The following is a 25,307-nucleotide window of genomic DNA, read 5'->3' as shown; positions in this document are numbered from 1 at the left end:
TTACTTAATTTCTTTTTCCTTACATTTTTATATAATATTACAAAACGAAAGAATAGAATAAAAGTATCGAAAAAGCAAACCTATTTGCGTTTTTTTAAATGGCCACTATCGCCAAGCGGTAATTTCAATTCGCGCGATGCCATTTGAAGGGCCGAACGCTCAATTTATGCGCATGCGCACTATTATTTATTAAACTAAAGTATTTATCAGTTAGTAACTAATACATTTAAAAACAAAAAGGTCTTATATATATTTACGTTATATAATGAAAATTTTCTTATGATGTTTAATCGAATTGTTTCCGCTAAGTTTTTAACAACATGAAAACTGATAAGACTTATAAAATGGAAATTCAACAACGTTATATTAGTCAATGTTTAAAAATTTCGACGAATTTTAAAAACGGATTTATCGTAAAATTTCCCAATTGACATCATTACTTAAAAATTATTATGATATAAATTTGTAATTTTTGTACATAAAAAGAAGATAAAACGAAAAAAAACAGAAACAGGATCTAACATGATAAATTTATATTATAAAAAATTATCTTTATTACAAAAAAAAAAATATGATAATTTTAAAAGAAAAAAAAAATGTCATGATTGTTGACAAAACTAAAGATTTCTTATTCAAAATAAAAAAAAATATATATATTATATTAAAGTTTTTTCATTATTATTATTTTATATATTATTATTTATCGTAATTTAATTTTATATATTTTTTGATATTACATCTTAAAAATAAAAATTTTGGCTTTCAAAACTTAATTTATTATATTTAATAAAAAAGACTAATTCTCTAAATTTTTAAAAATATTTTTTTAAATTTCGGAAAATATTGGAAATATTCAATGTCATTGGTAAAATTGTTTTTACAAGGTAAGTTTGTTTGTTTGTTTGTTTTGAAAATTTAATTTTAAATAATTTAATTTTATTTTTTGTTATTATTTAATTTTTCTAAAAAGGTGAAATTTTTGCTCGTAATTTTGTTAGCTTTTTTATTTTTATATTTTCTTTTCTAAAAATTAAGTATTTTGGGTAATCTTATTTTTTTACCTTCTGTATACACTTGGTTTAAATATATATAAATTATTGGAAATTTCTGTTTCAAGTTTTAATCGCGTCATGGACATTTGAACACGGGTCGAACTCGGTTTCAAGACCTAACGGGGTCAAAACATTCGATTCGAAACTAGCCGCCGCGAATGACCAATTCGCTTTAGACTTATTGAAGACTATCCTTGCGACGAAGGCGGGCGATAAAAATGTGATATTCTCTCCTTTTAACATTGTCCAAGTGCTCTCCGTGATTCTCTTGGGATCCAGGGCTGATACCTTCTCCCAATTAGCTCGAGGTCTGCACTACAACGAAACCGTGATCAAAGGTTTGACCGAGGGTAACCAAGATCTGATTCACAAAACCTTAGCTGACGTGACGCGGGCCCTAATAGCGGCTCCTAACGTTACCTTAGAGATTTCGAACGCTCTGTATTCGGATAAGAATTTTCTAGCCAATCCCACCTTCACCCAATCTCTGGCCAATATTTACAAATCGGTGCTCTACAAAAATTTGGATCTAGCTCACGATTCTCGAAATTCTGAAATGGCCATTAATAAGGACATTTCTAAAGCTACCAAAGGTAAAATCGAAAATTTACTGCCGACAGGTTCGTTAGGCGAAGATACGAAGATGGTGGTCACGAGTGCCATCTATTTCAAAGGCGATTGGAAGGATAAATTCGATGACAAGTCAGTAAAAAATAGAATTTTTTTTTTGATTGATTGATTTTATAAATTGCATTTATTTGTTTGTTTTTTTATAACCTCTTACATCTAAACAATGATCATAGACAATTTGGAAATAAATAATTACATGTTAAAACATTTTCTATCGGACATTTTCTACCATGGGGAAGAGTGGGCTGGGGTGATAAGAACGTCAGTGAAATAAAATTTTAATAAAGTTAGCCCAGAGAAGGTAAGAGGTGGGTAGGTTAGGTGGTAGGATATTAGTTCAACTCAAGGAGTGTTCAATTGAAAGATTTTTTTTAATTGGGTGAAATCAATACTGACTTGCACTTGAAGCGTAGTTTAATACAAATCAGCTGGGCCCGCCATTTTTGTAACCCATATAGAAATTATTCCCATCTAAAAAACTATTTAAATTGATAATTTGCTTCTCTATTATCTCGATGATCAGGTAATCCTTTAATAAAGTTTGCGTCAGACATAGGGAACGAATTGGCCTCTCGTTTAAAATTTTTAATAATGATATGGGTAATCAAAATGGAGTCCCCAGCTGTTTTTCATTGATGTACACTTTTAATAAATGCATGGTCAATCTAGGTAATTTTATATGTCATTGGGTGTAAATTATAAACAAGTATTTGAAATGAGATAGGATTTAAGGTAAGAAAATATAGTTTAGGGTTAATTAAAGGTTTCAAAAATATGGGTTAGGGTTAAGATAATATTAAAAAATTGGTTTTTAATAAATTTTTAATCTTTTTTTTAAAATATTTTATATAATAATCCGTCAAATCTGACAGACCATGTGATTATAAATAAACGAATAGAAATTTAAATATATCAGATGGGCTGAGAGGCACTTTTTTTTGAGTTGGATCATAATCGTGAGTAGATGATCGTAGAGAGAACCAATTCACCGATCTTTTAAACAGCCGCTAGCTAGGCCCGATTTAAAAAAAAAAATTTTTAAACCGTCTTGGAATTATTAATTTAGAAGGGTATAAATTTAAAACGCCATTAAATTGAAGTTGTTCTGTTCTTTAGGGATAAATTATATCAAAGAGATAACATGATTATTCTCTATTGAAGTATTAAATAATTGTTTAGATGGGTAATAAATGGGAAAAACTAAAAAGCTTGCCAAAAAAAACTCGGCCGAAAATAAAAACCTGTCAAAAAAGATGAAAACAGCTGGAAAAAATGAAACTTAAAACATGTGTGAATTCCTTCTATATTATTAAGACTTAAGAGAAAAATATAATTAAACATAAAACAAAACAAAACAAAATTTTTTACTATTTCTTTTATATAAATTGGACGAGAAAGACTATTTTGTTGATATATTTAAATTGGATAATACTCAATAAAGCTTTGGATAAAATATTCTGGTGGAAGAATATAGCCAACACAAATGAACTATTTTTAGAATTCTGACTGTTCCATCGGGATACCTCGACAATTATCTAATATGAGAATATTTTATATATTAAGATTATTGATCTGCATCGGGCCTAATATTTCAAGCCCGGTCCGGCCCGATTTTTCTTATAGGCCCGACCCAACCCGAAGGCCGGCTCGCCTCGAAGCCCGTTTGGGCCGGGTACGTGCCGCGTCTTACTTTTGCAGATCCCTAATTTAAATTATATATATATTAATCTAAAAAGCTGAATTTTATATTATTGACCTCAATTTTTTTTTTTAATAATATTTTTTGCTATTGTTTTCTATTTTTTAAAATATCTTGTTTGTTCTGCAATGCTATTCATCATGAGATATATATACGACATTTTCCTTTTTTGAAGATTTAAATCTATTTTCGAATATATCAATCATCTTGTACCAAAAAATTACCATTATATATAAGAATTTTTTTATTGTTTATAAATATCAAGGATCGAGGCCCGGATTTTTTCGATCGAGTTCGGTTTTTATAGATAATAATAGCGATTTAAAATATTCGGTTTTAAAATGCCCGGCTTGTGTATTTTTTTTTAAATTTTAAAACCCGGCCCGGGTATATTTAAAATAATTAAAATGCAGTCCGACCCGTATACCCGTGTGCTTGGGCTAGGCCGGGGCTTTCAGGTTCTCAATATTGATATACTCGCTGTCACTTAAAACTGTCATATGTAATTTACAAAAAATTACAGTCAACAATCTTCATAATGTCATTATAGGTGTTCTCATAAATATGGATGTTTTTTTACTATATTAAAAAATTTCTGTCAAATAATGACTAATAAGCACCCCACCAAATCCTGCTCAGGTCTTCATATTACCTTAAATATTCGTTAATATTTTTTTTTTCACACGAAAAATTTGTGATTACTTTATATTAATTTAAAATTGATATTTAACTCTGTATATTATTATACAACTTTTATAACAAAATTTTATTATATATAAAAAAAATTTACTTTTTGAAACTGGATAAAATTTAAATTTGTATTTGAAACTTTTTACAAGCATTTTTCTTGGCGAAGCATTTATAGAACCATCGAAGCATCTTATAATATATTTAGGCTCTGTCCTAAGTTCGATTTATTTTTGATATATTTGTGTACAGCCTAGGCTAGAGTCCGCGTTGGGCGTGTTTTTCGCCCGCCCAACCAGCCAGCTCATAATTTGAATGGGCATGCTCAGGTTTTTTTTAAAATATCTTCAACATTTGGCGGATGGCGGGCAGGTTGGAAATTTTTTTTTTAAGTAATGGGCGGTTATTTTTCAAGCGAAATGAGCAGAAACAGGCCTTAAATTTATTAAAAATAACAGAGTTGTTAAAGGATCTAGATATAAAAATGTGGTATCTATATCTGTATCTAGATAGATTTTTGATTAAAATATCTGTATCTAGATATTATTTTAGAATGTATCTGTATCTAGATCCATTTAAAAAGTATCTTTTAACAACTCTGAAAAATAATAGTCTTTATTTCATAATATTTCATATTATATATTGTTTAATTAAAAAATACATTTAAATTAATAAATAAATAATAGCCCAAACCAACCATTTAAATAATTTTTAAACATTAGGCGGGGGGGTTAAACAAAATTTATAAATAAATTGGCGGGCTGGCGGATAAAATTTTTTAAAAAGTTATCAGTGAAGCGGGTGGGCTGGTTAAATAAATTTCAAAACAACGAGTAAGCGCGGGCTTTTTGGCTAAAAAGCCGCCCATTGCGGACATCTAGACTAAGCGAAATTGCTTTTGAACCTAGGTCACCATATTTTGACTTTTTAAAGGTTGGGTTTTTTAAATTTTTTTTTCTGTTTGTTTCATTTAATTGTTGCTGGCTGTAAAAAAAAAGGTGTTTATTTTTTAAACATTTATTTCTATCCCTACTATTACGTATACACTTCGTTTTGCTATATTTATATTATGTACAATCTCATTATTTAGAAAAATTAAAATGAGTGACACACTTTAAAAAAAACTAGATTGCCTCTTACTTTTATTTTTGGCTTTTTAATCTAAGCTTAAAATGGCCTGATAAATATAATTATTATTGAATTCATTTTTTTTGTATAACTTCGTCGCGAATGTGTGGTTACGACTCATTTTTTTTGAAAAAAATGCTTGTCAAATCAAAGTCAAATCAACTGCTGACATGTCTGTTTTCCGTAATAATTTTACATTTTAAAATTTTAAACTCAAAAACTATAATTTTTCCAGTTTTTTTTTAAATTTATTTTATAGAAAAAATTCTAATACGAGAAACTAAAATCGCGTTTCACCAGCTTATTTTTCAACGTCCCTTGAGGACGTCAGTTTCTAAGTAAATAACATGATCATTGATTTCTATCTCCCACCCCATCTAAAATAATGAGGAATTACCCCCTCAGAAAATCTTTAACACCCCCCCCCCCCACCACCTCCTAACAAATCAAACTTAGTAAAGAAAGGAATTACAAATCAAAACTACCCTTACTACACACAATTTCCAAAAATTTTATTTAAATGACGATAACGTCTTCATAGCTACCTACCTTCTCCATTTTCAATGGCGATCTGGGCGTCATACATCCCTCCCCATCTCCCCTGGTAGAAGTTCCTGTTGCTATTGAGTATATTATATACTCTAGTAGGATTATAGGCTGAGACCTAATTTATAGTGGCAAACCTTTACGAGAATAAACCATTAAAATAAAGATCCGTATTTTTTTTAATATCCTCAAATAATTTTCTTCAAATTTTTGACCCGAAAAAAGTCCTCAAAACGTTTTTATTAGAGGCTCGAAGTCCTGATTAACTTTCACTTTATATACAACCCTGCCACGCTCATTAAATTTGTTGAAGAATAATTTCAACCCCCCTTCCCCCCCCCCCAAAAAAAATTCAGGCCTCAGATGAACTGCCCTTCCCCACCTACCTCCGTATCTGACATTTATTGGTGTGTGTTCATTAATATAAAAGACTATTTACATATAAATATAATAGTAACTCGGTAATAGAACCCTTCTATCTGGACGACGGTAAAGTGATTGACACGCTCATGATGAAAGATTTTAGGAAAGTACATTATGGGAGGTTCGAGCTTCCTTCCGAATATGTCGACAGTCCCACCATGAAACACCCCCAGTTGGTAGAAACGCTGAGATTGGATTACGCTAACGAAAATTTGGCCATGTACATTATATTACCGGAACGCAACGGGCTCAAATTCTTGGTGGAAGATTTAAGCTGGGAGCTATTGCAGAGTCTGACCAAAATGTACCCGCAAAAGACTTACATAACCCTACCAGTCTTCAAAGTAGATTACGAGCTGGAACTAAAAGAAACGCTGATGAAATTGAACATAAACGACCTATTCGACGCGTAATATATGTAGTATATTATTTATAATATCGAAATTATTCTTCATAATTTTACAGTATATTTTAATATTTATGCAAAATATATATACTCCCTAGAACTAAAGCTGACCTCCGCAAAATGGCTGCTAATCAAGAACTCCTGAAGAATAGTTCCCAAAGGCTCTGTTTGAATAATGTTTATCACAAGGCCCAAATAGAAGTCAACGAAAAGGGAAGTCAAGCCTCCGCGGCCACTGGCGCGGTTATAAGCGCCAAGGCTATATTCCTGCCTCAAAATTTTACCGCTAACCGACCTTTCCTATATTTCATTGCTGACCGAAGAGATTTAAACATACTTTTTATGGGAACATTTATCACACCTCCATCTCCACTCCCTTAGAAATCTAATAATTCGTTTTTTAATAAAAAAAGAAAGAAAAAAACAAATTTCCGTTTAATAATGTTTAGAAAAATATAAATTTGTAAAATTATTATTTCATTTTAAAATCTTTAATCAGCTGATACTATGTCAATCTATAATAGTCATTATTTTTTTAATAAAATTGTTTGCTGGATTTGTATATTTAGTTTAAAATTTTTATATTTTATATTTGCAAATTAAGATAAAAAACGATTCATTGTTTTTTAAAAATAGTGTTTGTTTTAAACGACTCGTTTTTTTAAAAAAAAAAGTCTAATAGTGCGCACAAATTGAGCGTTTCCGTGTTGCCGTATAATTTAATAAAAAAAACGTAACGCGTCCCTCGTTTAAAATTGAGGTTGTTCTTTTTTTTTATTAATTATCCGTTCAATTCAAAATTTTAAATAAGTTTTAAACAACAAATAGCGATTTTTCTTTTGAAGATTATATTAACGTCTGCGTTCTTATTTCTTTAATATCTAAAAATATTCCTTTTTTTATTTTAGGATATATAAGTAAGTTATTTATAATTTCTTTCTTTCTTTCTTTTTTTCTTTCCTTTTATATAATATTTACAAAACGAAGAATAATTAAAAGTATTGAAAAAACAAACCTATTTGCTTCTTTTTTTTAAAAATAAAATAAAATATGGTTGCTAACGCCAAACGGTAATTTTACCAATTTGCCACGAGGACCATTTGAAAGGCATTATTGGTGCCTTGCAATGCAGCGTTTGTAAGGCTCAATTTGTTTCGCCCTATAACTTACTATTTTAAGCCAGAAAGTTTCAATTAATCCTAACCTTTCTAACCATCTATGACCAAAAATCTCCAGACTGGCGTAAGATATTTGGCTAAGGGTTACCTGCCGTTTTTTAAAGACCGAGAAGTTTAACTAAGCTAAGTTTTAAATATGCTTCTCCCTCGATAACTCGAAAATCTCTACCGCTAACAAATTCAACTCGACGGTCATTTCAAGGGCTTGTGCAGGGACCAAAATTTTTTAGGTTCGGTTAATAAAGATGAATATAAAATTAAAAATTCCTTTTTGTTTCGTGGAATTCTGTTTTTTTAATAACACATTTTGAGAAACATTTAGAAGAAAAAACAAATGAGAATCATGAAGTTAGAAATTCATGTTAGAAAATTTTTTTAAATATTTTTTTTTGAAATTTTACAATGGTTTGTTATGTATGTTATGTTTAATAACTAACATGTAAGAATTGCCATTTTTCGAGATATGAAATTATTTTTGTCATTTTGCCAAATGTATTATAAAATAATTATCATAAAATCTTTAATTAAATGAAAAAATTTTGTATCAACCCTTTTAAACGAATAATGAATATATACGAAGCGCGTAATTAATTATAATTTATATTAAAATGGGACATAATAAAAAAATATGTATACAATAAAGATTTTAAAAAAAAATCTAACAATAAAGACCGGGGATGGTATAAAGTAAGTATCCGCATCGGGCCTAATTTTTCAAGGGTCCGACCCGAAAATTTTTTTAAAAAAGTTTTGCCCTAGCTCGACTCGAACTCGATTTTTGTTTTAAAAAAATTTACCGGCCCGGCCCAGCCCGAATTTATTTAAATTTAGAAGATAATTTTTTATAATTGCTCAAAATAAAAGATATTATGTTATTTGTAAGGCGTCTTAGTTTCTATCAATAAAATCCATAAAAAATTCAAAATTGATAAATTTAGATATATTTTAAAAAAAATTCTCTTAAAAAATATTAAGCCCGAACTCGATTAGGTCCGACCAGACTCGAATATCGATCAGGCCGGGCCTACTTTTGCAGATCTCTAATTTAAATTCAAATCATATTTAACCATTAGAACTTGAATAATTGTATTACCCCCCCTCCCCCCCCTCCCTCCCAGCATTCATCGTTTTAGCGCGAATTCGTAGCGTATTTTGAATATACTTCGCTGCTATAATTGAGGGGTTATGCGTCGAGCATATAGACCTGAAAATATTTGATCGGATTTTTCGTAATGATTTTTTTACCCGACGCGGATCGTAAAAAAATATTTAGCGCAATTTGAGCTGCCACTAAAAAAAAATTTCGACCAACTGAGCCCCGTGTATCAGATGTTTATAAATGATACGGTTGCCTTTCTAGTTTCAAATTACTTTTGACAACAGAGAGTTGTTCTTGATCAAATTTTACCCTGAAATTTTGAAATTCTTATCTTATAAGTGTTGTGTTGATTGTCGAGCGTTTACGTTTTGCCGTAATCTTTAAATAAATAAGAAGCGTAACGCGTCCCTCGTTTAAAATTGAAGTTGTTCTTTTTATTAATCATCCGTTCGATTCAAAATTTTAAATATTTTCTAAAAAAAAAAGGATTTTTTCTTTGAAAATTATTATCGTCTGCGTTCTTATTTCTTTAATTTCTAAATATTTCTTTTTTAAGATCATAACTCATAAGTAAGTTATTTATAATTACATTTTTATATATAATTACAAAACGAAGATTTTTTTAAAATGGTTGCTAACGCCAAACGATAATTTTACCAATTCGCACGAGGTCATTTGAAAGGCATTATTTGCGCTTGCAACGCAGGGTTTGAATATTCAAAAATTTTTGATCTTAAAACAAAATCTTCAAAGATTTTTCTGTTCAAAAACAAATCTTTTAAAAACAACTTTTAATATTAATTATTTTATTTTTTTAAACTCTTCGCTTTTAGTTGTTTCTAATTTACCCGTTGGAATTTTTATAAGCCATGCGTCACAAGGGCGTTTTGCCCCGGGGTAAACCACCATTTTACCGACTTCTTCTACGTAACTTGGGAGAAGCTCATCGATGAGACCTCAAAACTCGGGTCATTTGCAGTTTTATCATCATTTTTTTCTAACGATTATTGTAGCAATCTAGATATAAAAATGTGGTATCTGTATCTAAATAGATTTTTGATTAAAATATCGGTATCTAGATCCATTTAAAAAGTATCTTTTAACAACTCTGTTAAAATCCTTTAAATGATCCACTTTATTATACTCATTTAATTTTCATATGTAAGAATAACATGATAATAAAATTAAATTATATTATTTTTTTTTTATTATCCATATATAACGAAAAAAAAATAAAATAAAATAAATTCTCAAATTAAATAATATAAAGATGAAATATAAAGTGGAAAAAATGATAAGAAAATAAGGGAAGAGAAAGTGAAGTCTAGCAAAGATCTGTGGAGAGAAGAACTGCCATTGAAACTTTGATAATTAGCTTTAAAGGATAGCTATATAGCCAGTTCTCTGTGATTGAAAATATACATACACATTAACATGAATTGGAATGACTTAATTCCAAGTAATATACTAAATTCCTGAATCCAAAAATTCTATTTAATGGCCATCCTTTGTCGAGGAATAAAACGGTTTTATATTACGCGAAAAAAAAGGTTATATAACATTTCGATATATTTGTTTTGTTTTAGCCGTTAGCCGAGTTCTTAATCACAACATTTTTTTTATTATACCCACACATGCCCAAAGTTAAAGTAATTAATGTAAGTTCTTCTGTAGCAGACTAGTGCGCTAGAACTGTTATACCCAATGACATGTATAATACCTACTGACCATTCATTCATTAAGATGCATTTTTAAGCGTCGTTAAAAAGCAAATCAGCTGGACCCGCCATTTTTGGTAACACATATAGTAATTATTCTCATTGTTAAAAACTACTATTAAATTGATAACTTTGCTTCCTTATTATCTCGATGATCCGGTTAATTCATTAATAAAGTTTGCATTCAGATATAGGAATAAATTAGGCTCTCGTTTTAAAATTTTAATAATGATTAGTGTAACCAAGATGGCGTCTCCAGCTGATTTGCATTGATGTAACACTTTTAACGAATGAATCGTCAGTCTAGGTATTATATAATGTCATTGGTTATACCTAAGAATATCATACAAGCCTCGAGATTTTGTCCATAGATGACAGTAAGGTTTGAAATAGCTATTAATGAATTCTAGAGGCCCTGTATAACATTTTTTTGGGCTTATCTTATATATTGGTAGTCGTTTTTAAAAAATCGATCCGCTTAGCAACACTTACAGTGTTGGTGCTAAATGAGTGAAATGAATTAAATTTTAGCAATTCACATTGCCTCTATATAATCAATTTATGCGCTTGAAGAATAAACCTTTTCGGGAGCCCTATTAAATTTGAACAATGTTCCAATCGAAAGAAATTTTTCGAAAACTAAGTGATATAAAAAAAAACAAACTATTTACAGTTAATTTCCAGAAATAAAGAGATCGATACTCATTCATCATTCCTCAACTCGTGCTGTTCTTTAGCATGGAAATTCCTGAGTTAAACTACAAAACGTTCCTGGTTACAAGGATGATGAAAATTTTGGAAAAATCTACAATTCTCAATTCCAAAAAAACTAATAAGAAAAAAAAATTTTTTAAATTGGTAAATTTATATTTTATATTTTATATTATTACATATTATATATATCTATTTGATAAAATGAAAATATTTTAACGCGACGTCTAACTCGAGATGATAATATTATTATCCATTATTTTAAGGTATATAGTATATACGAATGAACGCGTACGCTGATTTGAGTGCGTTCCTCCTTTTTTAAACGCGAACATATTCAAATTTTTGTTTTTTTTTTGAGAATTTGCGCATAAAAAATAGATTGGACCTTGTAGTACCTTCTAGAGTTCCTAAATCTTTTTCCGTGTTCCGCCATTATATAAATTTATGCATCCTTTTAGATTTAGAGTGAGAAAAAAAGAAAGAAAGAAAGAAAGAAAGAAAGAAAGAAAGAAATAAATAAATAAATTTAAATAATTTATTATTTAATGGTCGGGCTTAAAATTTGCAATTAACCCCCCTAACCCTTTATTACAACTAAATGCAGTGCAAATCAAGGTTATTATTATTGACATATGAACAAACCATTACAAACCGATGAAAGCTTTTATTTAGTGCGTGCTGGATGTGTTGGGAATTCAAAATATTTATTAGTAGGGGTTAAAAATTTCTATGAGGACTTTAAAATATTAATGCGTCAATATTTGTCTAGTCGAAGCCATGGTATAGGCACTGTGTTCATTTTACTGCTGGTGAGAGTTGTTATCTCGTGTTTCATTTTATTGGGCCATGAATGATTTAGAAATATAATATATTTAAGACTCAAAAATATTGCCATTATCAAAATTTTTCATAATGTTTATTTTAGTCATATTACGCAATCATCAAGATTTCGTTAATGAATATCCAACATTTATGTTTGGCGTAAATATTGTTAACCGTTTCAACAACACTTAGGTCACTCCACTATAGCCCTAAAGCCTGTAGTTAGTCAAGCTTTTAGCCTAAAACTTGAATTAAGCCTCTAAGTTGAGTCTCAGCTTGGAGATTTGATTGGAACCATTTTTTGGTTTAAAAAAATGGCTACACTGTTTTACAGTTGATTAGAGTTAGTTAATTTAGCAACACTAGCCGCTAGGCGTATTACTAGGCAAAATAACCACCATTTTATGAAATTGATATATTCGAAATAGATACTATTTTAAAAATTGTAAATTTTTTAGTTCTTATACAAGTTCATGCTGACTTTTTACTCTTTATTTTTTTAGCATTGTCTTATATAAGAGATTGAAAAACATGAAAATAATGATTGCATTGAGATAAAAATAATAATAATAGATAAAGTAGATTTAGAAATCCTTATCTAAAAAATTTTATGAAAATATTTTTAAAGGTTATTATTTCATAAAATTAAGAAACAATTGAATTTTAAGAGATAAAATTCTCATTTGAATATATATATACAATTAAGGTTACATTAATAATCATAACGGTTAAATGTAAACAATAGCTTTTTTATTTGAAATTTCGCAACTATTTCCATTGTTCCTTTGGTGCGAGTTCCCATTTCGAGAATCTAAGATGAAATACTGAGAACCCATCTATTCTGCCTGACATAGGATGATCAAATTTATTGCACCGAAATGAGAATGGCTGCTAAGAACTTCGTTTATTGAGCCCCTAGGCAACGCTTTAAAATATACTTCGATAACACCCACATCTCCTAAATAGAATTATTGGATCTAGTAGAACAGTTGAAATCGTTTTTTTACATCATTAAAATAACGATTTTGAATTATTTTTTTTAAAAAATTCTCTTCTCTTCTCTTCTCTTCTCTTCTCTTCTCTTCTCTTCTCTTCTCTTCTCTTCTCTTCTCTTCTCTTCTCTTCTCTTCTCTTCTCTTCTCTTCTCTTCTCTTCTCTTCTCTTCTCTTCTCTTCTCTTCTTTTCTTTTCTCTTCGCTTCTCTGGTTTTCAAAATATAATAAATCCACTAAAAAAAATTCAAAAATATACCCTATAAGGAATAAAGTTGATTTTTTTCATCTTTTTCGAAATAATTTAACCTTTATAAGAAAGTCATAATGAAATTATTTTTAGATAATTATAAACATGATAATAATCTTTCTTTTTTTTAAAAAAAAATACATATATTCGTATATTGTAATATATTTTTGTAATAATTAAAATTTAATTAAAATAAATTTCTTTATCGTTTCTGACAAAAAAAAACATGGAAAAATTCTTGAAAATTTTAAGTAAATTAATATTTAACAATTTTCATATCCCTAACAAAAATAATGTATCGGGATACAAATATCCCTTTAAAAAAAATTTGTTGTACATTTATATCTTAATACATTTGTTTTTAAGAAAATGTCATAACATACCCATACATGTATCCGATTAAGGCTAGATTTAAAGTGGGAATCCAATCGGACACGATTTAACAGCTGATCCATTTTTTAAAAAACATCTGTTTACGAGATCAATTTTACGTAGTAATCATTGATTTTGATAAAGGAAGATTGATCTCATTGAAAAGATTTTTCTCAATATCGTTAAGTTATTGAATCGTCTTGCATCGGATCTTGGCTGGACTCTGCTCATAGTTCAGAACAATAGACATAGATGAGTTGGATCTAAAAAATATATTTTATTTCCCTCATGCCTTCTCATATATGATCCTCTAATTAATAGTGTAACTCAATATTTTAGCCAAAAAATTATTGCCTTAGCTTCGAGATTTCGATACCTTTGTTCCTTCTATGAGCAAAATCTTCAGACTTGTGTAATATTTTTCTGGATGAAATATTGAGTTAGCCGTTTAACAACACTACTAATTACAACAAAGCCTAACAACGACTTAAATTCTGATAATAACCATTGTATAATGTATATAAAGAAGCAACATGTGTTTTATTTAAAAATAAATTAAGCAGTACTAGAAATGTTATTATAACACTTTATCTAAATAGAATAAAATAAAAATTTAGTCCTTAATAGTGTTCGAATTTACATGTTGTACTGATTTTTATATAATTCTATAAAATTAAGGTAAATATTATAAATATCTTTAATTTAAGGGGGTGTGTTTATATTTACTTATTTTATTTGAAGGGGTGTTGTGTTTTGATATAGACAAAGGTAATGGGGCCATTCATTGTGTTTGTGTGTCATCTAATTTTAAAAAGAATATTTGTTAAATAATTATACTTCCTAATTAATATCGAATATAACTGGAATAAGTTATTAGGATTGGATATCTGATAACGATTTTTTTTGTCAATATCTAGTCATTTCTCTAAACACTTTATTTTGTATGACTGGCTGCTAATAATAGTTTATTGAATCATACTGATTTTTAGATTATTTTTTAAATTAGATTATGAAAGAATAATAATTTAATGGTTAACAACTTAATTCGGATCAGTAGACATGTGTTTAATAGAGGAAAAAATTGATTGGGAGGAGGAGGGGGGGGGGAGGATTATTAACCAACAAAAAATAGTATCAAATTTATAAAATTTTAAATTAATATGAATAATTTTTTATTGCGACAAAAGCATTATCGGTATTGGTTCTAGGTATCCAAGTAATTAAATGCGATGAAATTGGCGATATCCACCCTGTTACTACTACCAAACTCACGGACACTTTGGCATCAGGGCGCTTAGAAAATATCGGCCAGAAATTCACCTTGCAATTATTGAAATCTTTGCAGGACAAAAATATAGGACATACAAATGGCATCCCCGTTTCGGATCAGAAAAATTTGATATTTTCACCTTTTAACATTATCGATGCTCTGACTCTTTTGTTGCTGGGAGCCGGAGGTGAAACGTTTAAGGAGTTGTTCAAAACTTTACATTACGGAGATGTATTCCGTGGATCGAAGGATATTACTGCCAAAAATCAGGAAATTTTACACACGGCCATTCACGGGGCTATTCGAACTCTTAAAAATTATCGAAATACGACCATAGAGATATCGAACGCGATTTATCCGGAAGAAAGTTTTAAAATCGATCCTACCTTCATCAAAAAAGCCTTCAAATATTACGAGGCGCAGGTCAAGACTTTGAATTACAAATCTCAAGCCGATGCCGGGGTTAAGATCATCAATTCCGAAGTTTCTAAGAATACTAAGGGCTTAATCAAGGACTTATTACCTCGCGGGTCTCTTGATTCGAACACCAAATTAGTCATGGTGAATGCCATTTACTTTAAGAGCGATTGGGATGACCGTTTCGACACAAAGTAAGCGATTTATAAGGCGTTGCGTTTCATAATCATATTGAGAAGGGTGAGAGGAATTTTTATCAAGTCAAAAGATGCAAAATTATAAACCTACTAAGGGTCTGGCCCTTTTCTTTCTTCTCTTCTCCTTTCTTTCTTTCTTTCTTTCTTTCTTTCTTTCTTTCTTTCTTTCTTTCTTTCTTTCTTTCTTTCTTTCTTTATTTCTTCCTTTCTTTCTTACTGTAGGGAGGGGGGTTCTGATTTTCATTTAGTTGAGTTTTTTTATTACAAATAGAATTTTTACTAAATATTAGGTTAACCACTTTACAGGCCTTTACGAGGGACGATGGAATAGTCGAAAATGTTAAAATGATGTTTGGCCACAAGAATGCTCGATACGGTAGCACTAAGATGAAGATGATAGGAGACCTGCCAACTTCTGTTCCAGATCAAGAGATCCAAGTTCTCCGAATGCAATATGCCAATCCCAATTTGGCTATGTTTTTTGTGCTCCCCGAGAAAAATGGATTATCAAATTTGATCAAGGTCTTATCCAGCGAATCACTCTCTTCCCTGATGAAGATGGTCGAAAACACCTTGGTAGATATTACTCTTCCAGTTTTCGAGACAAGATACGATGTCGCCCTCTCCGAGACCCTGAAAAATCTTGGTCTTAGAAACATATTTGAGTATAATTTTAACATACTTTTTAATCTTGATATATAATACTATTGTAGGTTTCTTGATTTAAATAAGGTATTTATTAAGGATGATTTTACAAATTCTTTCTATTTTATAATGGGAGTTCCAATGCAACATGCCCCTCTTTTTACTTTCTTAGAAAGATTAGATACAATTTATTCCCAAATAATTTAAAAACCATTCAATAAAAAAAAAAGTATTTGAAATACATTTTTTTTCCTTGTGTTATTAAATACCAGTTTTTAAAAAACGCGTAGAAACTTTTCTTTCAAAAATAACATAAATATTGGCAATACTATGTTAAAATAATTATAAGTTCATTTATTATATACTATAGGAAGCTTTATAATATATAATATAATAATGTTTAAAAATAATAAATAGCTCCACTGCAGATTTTACTGGTTTGACAGGATCAATTACACCTATCACCGATAAGCTATATGTCAGCGAAATATTTCACAAGGCGGTTATCGAGGTGAACTAAAAAGGAACCGAGGCAGCTGCAGCATCCGGTTCAGTGATAACCTCATATTCCTTACCAATTGTTAGAAAATTTAAAGCCGACAGGCCGTTCTTGTATTTCATCCTGGACACCACTGGTCATGTCTTGTTCATCGGGACTTATATCAAGCAATAATGATCATAATTATATGATATAGCTTGCAAAAAATTTTATCTAATATATATATATATACCTTTTATTGTAGCACATATACTGTTTTGTTATATTAATATTGAATGAAGGTTTTACTTTGATTCAAAAAAAAAACGATTACAAAGGATTACAATTTATAATAAAAAAGAAATATATTTTTAAAAAAAACTTGAGGAAGTAAGTCTTGGCTATGGCATCATGGATTGATATACTATGTGACCCTTCAAATTTCCATTTAAATTCGATGACGTAGGTAAAAAAAAACCTATCCTAGAATCTCCAGAAAGGAAGCGGCGCATTTTCTGGCCTAGTGCTTAGAAGAGATCCCGGGCTCTAAGTTCAAAAGCACCTATTGTGTCAGAAACAATGAGAGTATTAACTTGTTTTTTTGCAAAATGACATGAATAGTTTTACATTTCCAGATACCGCTCTCGGATTGTATTAGTTAGAAATTTATCTAAGGGTGGCATAAGAAATGTCAAAAAAATCGGGGGAGAAGATTTATATCGTTAATTACAATTTTTTAAGAAAAATATTTTGCATATGTTTTTTCTGCTTCACATTTTAGCCTGAATTTAGCATATTTTTGGTGCCTTTAACTTTATGTAAGTACATTTTAAAAAAAAAATTTGCGGAAATGTATTATTTTTTGCGTCCATTTTTCGTCATTTTCCATCTTTGCATCATTTCTCTTTTATGATACCGATCAAATATTAAAAAGAATCATAATCTATATAAATAATCGTGCTATCATATTTATCCAATAGCATTTCTTAATAGGAATATTCATCCAATGATATTCTTTATACCATATATACTTCTAATAATATTTTTCATACCAATATTCATTCAATAGTATTGTGTTTAGACCACTATAACTTTATGTTAGATCGTTTAATAAGTTAGTAGATATGCCCAATATAGGTATCAATAGTTAGCTAATAAAAAAACCTATCCAACTGGTCAGTCTTTTCCATATTAGGTGAGTCTAGGCTTTGGGGTGGGAGGGGTCTCAGAATCATCTATGCTAATATAAAATCTTGATATGGGTATTAAATGAAAGGTAATCAAGATATCTTTTGACATTCATGTTAAATATCAATTTAAGTGGTCGGGTCTAGGTATTGGGGAGAATCAGTAATATTTTTATTAACATAATAAAATTAATATGGGATATCAAATAGAAGAGAATTAAAATATAGTTATTGTTGTATCTGCCTATTTGTAATTGACATTTATGGACGTTTTGTTATTAATATATTTTCTAGAAGATTATTATTGACTTTTAATTTTCTTTGTTTTTAATTTTGTAATCAGGTGATTGAAGTTGTAAATATTAATATGAAGAAAAAATAAAGATAATTTAAACAGGTTTTGTAATATTCATATTTTGATATATATATATATTCATGGGATGTAATATTGGTTTTTGATATTGGTCTGATATGAAATATTTGTATTATATACTAATAGTTTATGAGTATCAAATAGAAGCTAAATTAAAATAAAAAGAGAAAATTCTGATTCTCCACAACATTCTTGAAAGGTCTGTCAGCTGGTTATAATGATAATAATAATACTTATAAAATTCTAATTGAGTGGCTTCCCGTCGCCTTAGAATGATTTTAAATGAGTAGATAGGTGATGGAATAATATGTGAAAAGTATTTGGAAGAATAGCGAATTTTTTTTTTTAAATTTAAATAATGAATTTCAAAAAAAAAAAATAAGAAAAGCTTTCAAAATAATTAGAAGTGTGGGGAAATATGTCATTTTTTCTTTAAAATCATATTTTTAATTATATACCTTCTCTAAGCTCGATCAAATAAATTACAAATTTATTAATTAATATTATCAAATGTATGTGTTCCAAGACACTTTGCTAAAATTAACTAAATTTAGCGAATCTATTAATAGGAATTATAATTAATATCCGTTACAAAATATGATATCTATTATGAATAATAATATCCGTTACAAAAATATGATATCTATTATGAATAATAATATCCGTTACAAAAATATGATATCTATTATGAATAATTTCCGTTACAAAAATATGATATCTATTATGAATAATTTCCGTTACAAAAATATGATATCTATTATGAATAATCTCCGGTACAAAATATGATAGTTTTTACTATCATCTTAATGTATTTAAAAAAAAGAAGTATCCCAACCTAATGTCAATATTTTGCAAACTACCAGATGATATTAAATCCGGAATAACCACGATTTAGATGGGAATACTTTGCGCCTGCGCTATCATGTATTATAATCACGTGAAAAATATATTCCAACTTAAGGAAATCGCTTAGCACAGCTGATATTTTTTAAAATTTTGCCAATTTATCACCGTACCGAAAGATAATCATTACAATCAAAAGACATTTTGATATCTTATTAAATTTTTTATATTATTTTACGGTCCATTCCCCAGACCCAAGTTCTACCGGTTAAGATTAAGAGTAAGTACTTTTAGTTAAAAGATATCTAAATTCGATTTTAATTTGATATCCATATCGATATTTTGTGTTAAGAGACAACGTTAAAAAAAATAAAAATTTAGAAATACATGAAGGTATTACGTAGTGTTGATAAATGGCTCTATTTGAGCCAATTTTTAAAAACGTCTAACTCAAGATTTTAGCCAGAAGAATATTTGCCAAAGCCTCGAGATTTCGCTAATAGATGTCCAAACCTTTGTTTTTTTATTGGCTAAAATATTGAGTTAGCGGTTTTAAAAAAAAATCGGCTTAAATTGGGCCGTTTAACAACACTAGTATTACGCTAAAGCTGGTGATCGACATATGTTCGGTTACCGTATTAAGACGTTAGTTCGATTCCAAACCCCGAATTGTTACCACTCGCGCACAAAATATGTCACCAAATAATGTGGACAAAAAAAAATATGTAACGAAAATGTCGATCGCGACAAAGCTTTTTATTATATACAAAAAAATCTCACTTATTATTTTATATAACACTTCTGTGCAAACGAATTCCTGAGATGTAACTTAAAATAAGTATATAAAAACATGTTTAAAGATGGTTAACTCTATGAAGGTCAGATAAAGATAATATTGTTATTTATGAGCTAATCAAGCATTATAATAAATTTTAAAATTTACAAAAAAAAAAAACTAGCATAATTTTATATAAAAATCCGGTTGATAAAATTGTTAATTAAGATTTAAATCCATTTTATTTAAAAAAATAATTTTTTGCGTTTCGCAAATAGATTTTCCAAGTCTGAGATCGACATAAATACGAAATCAATTTAAAAGAAAGGGAAAAAAAAATTTTAAAGAGATACCACAAGTTTCATCATATATTTTAGTCACAAATAATATAATAACTTTTTCTTTGTGAAATCATGTTAATAGCATTCTTGGTTATCCTTAACGTGTACCTCATTTGCGCCTCTATTCCTGCTGTAAATAGTACTTTGGAATCAACGCAACTAGGAGAGGTTAACCAAAAATTAACTTTTCAATTGCTAAAATCTCTCCATGACAAATATGCTGGCCACAAAAATGATATTCCGATAACGAATCAAAGGAATATTATATTTTCGCCTTTTAACATTGGCCGTGCACTGACCGTTTTAATGTTGGCGGTTGGAGGCCAAACATACAAGGAGTTGTTTAACACTCTACATTATGGAGACATACTTCAGGGATCCTCTGGAATAACTGCTAAAAATCAGGAAATTCTACATTCCGCTGTTCAAAAAGTTACTCAAACTCTAAAAAGCTACCAAAACGTAACCATAGAGATATCTAACGGAATATATCCGAATGAAAAATTTAAAGTTGATCCAATATTTGTTCAAAAAGTGTCTAAATACTATGAAACCCGTGTGCAAGTTCTAAATTACGAATCTCAAGCTGATGCAGCGGTTGTGACAATCAATTCTGATGTTTCAAAGTCTACTAAAGGTTTAATCAAAGATTTATTACCTCCCGGGTCTCTTAATTCAGAAACCAAATTTGTCATGGTGGATACTATCTACTTTAAAAGTAATTGGGGAATTCCTTTTAAACCAGAGTGAGTTTTCTAAACATTATGTTCCAATCGAATTATTTGTTTAATTTTTCAAATATATTTTAAAATATTCTGAGGTATAAATTACAGTTTTCTGTAAATTTTATCAAACGCAGATTCCAAATTTATGCATATTCAAAGTTGGACAAACAAATTTCCAACTTTCCAACAAAAACTTTGCAATTCAGCATAAACATGAAAATATCAACATTTTAATTTAATTTGACTCTAATGTTGTAATAGCATTCGATCAAATACTTGTTTTTTTTTTCATTTAAACTGCAATGCACACCCTATCATTTTGCAAATTGTAAATTTATCAATGAACCATATTAAATGAAATGAATTACCAGGTTAGCAATCTTATTCGCATCTGTTAGGTGTCCTGGAATAGTTTCTTTGTTTAAACATTTTAGTTGAAGCTCTTCTTGGATAATCTATGTCACTGAAGTTTGCGAAATGTCAGTTTCCTGGGAACACTTGACGAATCTCGTTCCATGTGTGCCAAGTCGGTCTCTTAGTGGCTCAATACGAGTATTTCAACAGGATATAATTTTTTATAATATGGGATGTGAGCGGGTCTACCACCTTACAGCACTTTTCATCTTGTAGCATCAATTTTTCCAATCAATCGGTTCAAGGCTGCGATAGGCCAGTTTCTGTTAGGAAATTCCTCGAAAATTTATTTGGCTCCGACCTTCTTCTCTTAAAGTTTTAATTTAAACTCAAGCCATATATTACCCCACAAAAAAAACCATTTTTTTAAAAAAATTTGAATTTTTGTTTACCCATATATGAATGTAGATAACTATAGACGACACTCTTTGATAAAATTTAATTTAAATTTCAGAAAACATTGATTCCTATTTTCCACTCTCAATCTCTATAGTTTATTTTTGAATCATTTTCACCATGCATCAAGTTCGATTGGAACACAGTTTATGAATATACATATAAAACTTTACAACTTATTTTTGATGGGGGGGGGGGTTCGCGAAATCAAAATTAATTAAATATTTTTTATCATTTAATTAGATTAGCATTTTTTTTTGTAACTTAAAAATATTCCTATTTATAAGTAATAGGCTGAATTACTATTCAACTATAGATATTACTACAACTTTTTACTCTACTCAAATTGACTAATTTTCTTATATAGACTAACTTCTGTAAAGGCCTTCACGAGAGATGACGGAAAACGCGAAAAGGTAAAAATGATGCATGGTACTATTAAGGCTCAATATGGCGAAACGCAACTGAAGAAAATTGATGGCAAACCAAGTTCCACGCCAGACCAAAAGATCAAAATTCTCAGAATTCAGTATGCCAATCCCAATTTGGCCATGTTCTTTGTACTTCCGGAACAAAAAGGATTGCCGAATTTGATCAAAGTGCTATCCTTTGAATCCCTAGCTTCACTAATAAAAACTGCAAAGGAAACTTTGGTAGACATTACTTTGCCAATATTTAAAACAAGCTTCGATGTCAAACTTCCTGAGACTCTGAAAAAGCTCGGTCTTAGAAATATATTCGAGTAAATATAGCAAACATTTCCATCTCTAACACTATACTTTATAAATTATATAATAGAAAAAAAATATTTAGATGAAATAATTTTAATATTTATTCGGTAAAGAGAATTATATCAGAGACTTGTAGAGGTACCATTTACAGGGCCCGGCCCGAACCAAATTTTTTTATTCGAGAATTTTTTTAGGCCCGGCCCGGCCCGGGTTTTATATTTTTTAAAACCGACCCGCCCAGCTATTCTTTTAATCAGGTACGGTCCAGCTCGAGTATTTTTTAAAGAAGAATCTCAGACCTCCCGACCCGTAGATTTATAAAAAAATTAAAAAACGGCTTAGCACGGGCACCCGGGGCAGGCTGGCCTAGTCTCTGATTAGAATATAAGATTTAATTGATGATAATTGACAATATTAAACACGATACACCTTTTTTTTCCCCCTATAATGATAAAAAAATTTTTTTATTGTATTTCAATTTTATTTATTATATAATAATAATTAGAGGATCGGCAGATTTTTCCGGCTTAACAGTATCCGATAAATCTTCCGGATTGTGCATTAGCGAAATATTACACAAGGCGGTCATTGAAGTTAACGAAAAAGGAACAGAGGCGGCAGCTGCCACTGGTGTGGTTGCGGGATTGACGTCTATGCGTATTACTGAAAGTTTTACGGCAGACAGACCCTTCCTCTATTTTATACAAGATCTTACAAATGGACATATCTTGTTTATCGGAACTTATATAAAAGTTCAATGATAGATAACACATCTCGCCAAAAAACTAAATCTATTAAATTTATTTAACTTCTAGCTTATTTTGTCAAACAAGAAAGTTTTACTTTTTTTAAAATATAAATTTATATATGCACTTTTGTCAATAATAAAGTAAAAATTTACTTAAATACTATAATATTTCCTATTTCTCTTAGAAAATATATTTAAAAACATACATTTGAATAAAAATATTATATTCTATTATAAATCATAAAATTTAAACAATGAGGCATCCAAATGAGATTATCTTTTAAAATGATAAAATGAAAAATGCTTGTATAAGCAATAATTTAAGGGTAGGACTACTGAATAAAGCAAAGTAAAAATATCCACAGAAATTTTGAATTCGTTAACTAATTAGAAACAACAAGGAGTTTTACTATTACAGTACACCACTAAGGAGTTTAATCTAAATTGAAAATAAAATACTTTTTTTTATATTACAGTTTAAAAGTGAGGTTCCTATTTTCTTTGCATTATAACAAATCTGATTTTGCGAATTTTTAATAACTAATGACAATGTTAAGAAACCCTGAATATATCCATCAAATATATTATCAGGTTATCAAATTATAAGATAATCCCAAAATTGTATTTTAGCCATTGTGCATATTTAAAACATTTTTAAAAATTTTTTAATTTTTATGAAAATTTTATCAAACTTAAAGCTAATTAATTTTTTTAAAATTTACACTATATAGTGAGTCGAATTACAATATTAGAATTAATAAAAAAAATTATCAACGTTTTACAGGTCTCCAAATCTTCAATGGCTTTATATAGCGTCTACGGAATATTTCAACTAAATTTACATTGTTTCGTATTTTTAATGTTGTACGAATAATTTATGGTGTAAATAATAGATATTATTCAAACCCCTTTTATAAAAATTCCTATCACCTTAAATCCTTTTATCAATGGAATAATAAATATAATAGGCAATTCTATTTGGAAATTATAATCAAGGAGGAATGAGTCTAAATTTAATAGGATTTCTTTCAAGAAACAATATGGGAAACCATTCAAAATATATTTTAATAAGTGAATTATTAAAAAGAAAATGAAATCTAGCATTAATCCTGGTTATTTTATACTTTTTCCTCGTGGAGTTTTGGTCTTATTTATAGAATAGTTAAGGAACAGCTGATCTTAATGATTTAGTTTTATAATATAAGAGTCTTTTGATCTAAGGATTCTTATATTTCCATTTAGATTAAATGGGAATGGGAGAATCTCTAAGTTTAAAATTATAAGAAATTCTTTTATTAGTCTTATCATATAAATTTTTTAAAAAAATCTAGGCAATAAATTACGGTTTTTTTTTACTAAAGAAGCCAGAGAATTTTTATATTTGCGCCAAAAATAAATCAAATCGAGATTTTATACACCTTATGGTTCCTTTTTGGGAACTCAATTATAAAATTGTGATAGTTAAATTGTAATCTTCTTTTAAACCCTTTTTTCCTCGAAAAAAATGCGAGTAAAAATTGGCCAATTGATTATTAAAATTTAATCTAATGCGCATGCGGGGAAAAACCTATTAAACTATCGTCTTACCCATAATTAAATTTGAATTTCTAAACATGTCTAGCTATTTTTAATAAAAAACGGCTGAACAGGCAAACCCTTTGCGCCTACTAGCCCTGGTTTACCCTATTTCAGTCTCTCCTGCTATATCAGGAAGAATATACTCATCCACTAAATAGTTCTATATATCGTTTTAGTCGCTTACAATGTACTGCATCATAATAGAAACATGATAATTCCACTGTTTCCGGAAAAAAAAGATCCACATAATTTTATTTTATTATTTACATTTTAGTATCATCTATAGAATGGAACAATAAGTGAATTTTTCTCTTTTTCAAGAGAAAATTTTGTAATTTTTATTCGATAAGAGTGACAGTTAAAGTAGTACCGTAAATTAAAGGGCGCATAAAAAATATATTAAAATAAATTAAACATTAATTATTTACCTCGGTGATCCTAATAGTCTTACAACCAGGGTTGCCTCAAGGATAT

General features: G+C 29.3%; 2 protein-coding genes and 1 long non-coding RNA gene across 3 annotated transcripts; 2 read left to right on the top strand and 1 right to left on the bottom strand.

Moving 5' to 3' along the window:
• The first annotated feature begins 723 nt into the window (after positions 1-723).
• Positions 724-23,403, top strand: LOC135928854 (uncharacterized). The gene is made up of 7 exons (XM_065465318.1): positions 724-884; positions 1,118-1,754; positions 6,197-6,574; positions 6,670-6,949; positions 20,302-20,987; positions 22,144-22,518; positions 23,013-23,403. Exons 1-7 carry the CDS (start codon positions 857-859, stop codon positions 23,266-23,268), a joined length of 2,640 nt encoding a protein of 879 aa, XP_065321390.1. The 5' UTR covers positions 724-856; the 3' UTR covers positions 23,269-23,403.
• On the bottom strand, positions 12,815-16,325 carry LOC135928888 (uncharacterized). Its single transcript, XR_010572392.1, has 4 exons — positions 15,880-16,325; positions 14,442-14,516; positions 13,727-13,978; positions 12,815-13,060 (listed from the first exon to the last, which is right to left on the bottom strand). It is a non-coding gene; the product is annotated as an uncharacterized LOC135928888 (long non-coding RNA).
• LOC135928887 (leukocyte elastase inhibitor-like) lies at positions 13,520-17,053 on the top strand. Its single transcript, XM_065465346.1, has 4 exons — positions 13,520-13,594; positions 14,903-15,596; positions 15,890-16,264; positions 16,662-17,053. The coding sequence occupies exons 1-4, from the start codon at positions 13,570-13,572 to the stop codon at positions 16,762-16,764; spliced, it is 1,197 nt and encodes a 398-aa protein (XP_065321418.1). The 5' UTR covers positions 13,520-13,569; the 3' UTR covers positions 16,765-17,053.
• Positions 23,404-25,307: the final 1,904 nt, after the last annotated feature.

The sequence above is a fragment of the Gordionus sp. m RMFG-2023 genome, chromosome 4 (assembly GCF_954871325.1).
Source record: "Gordionus sp. m RMFG-2023 chromosome 4, tfGorSpeb1-WG-v2, whole genome shotgun sequence".
In the NCBI taxonomy this organism is placed as follows: Eukaryota; Metazoa; Nematomorpha; class Gordioida; order Chordodea; family Parachordodidae; genus Gordionus; species Gordionus sp. m RMFG-2023.
Note: the sequence above shows the minus strand (reverse complement) of the source record. Positions and strands in the feature narration are given on the sequence as shown.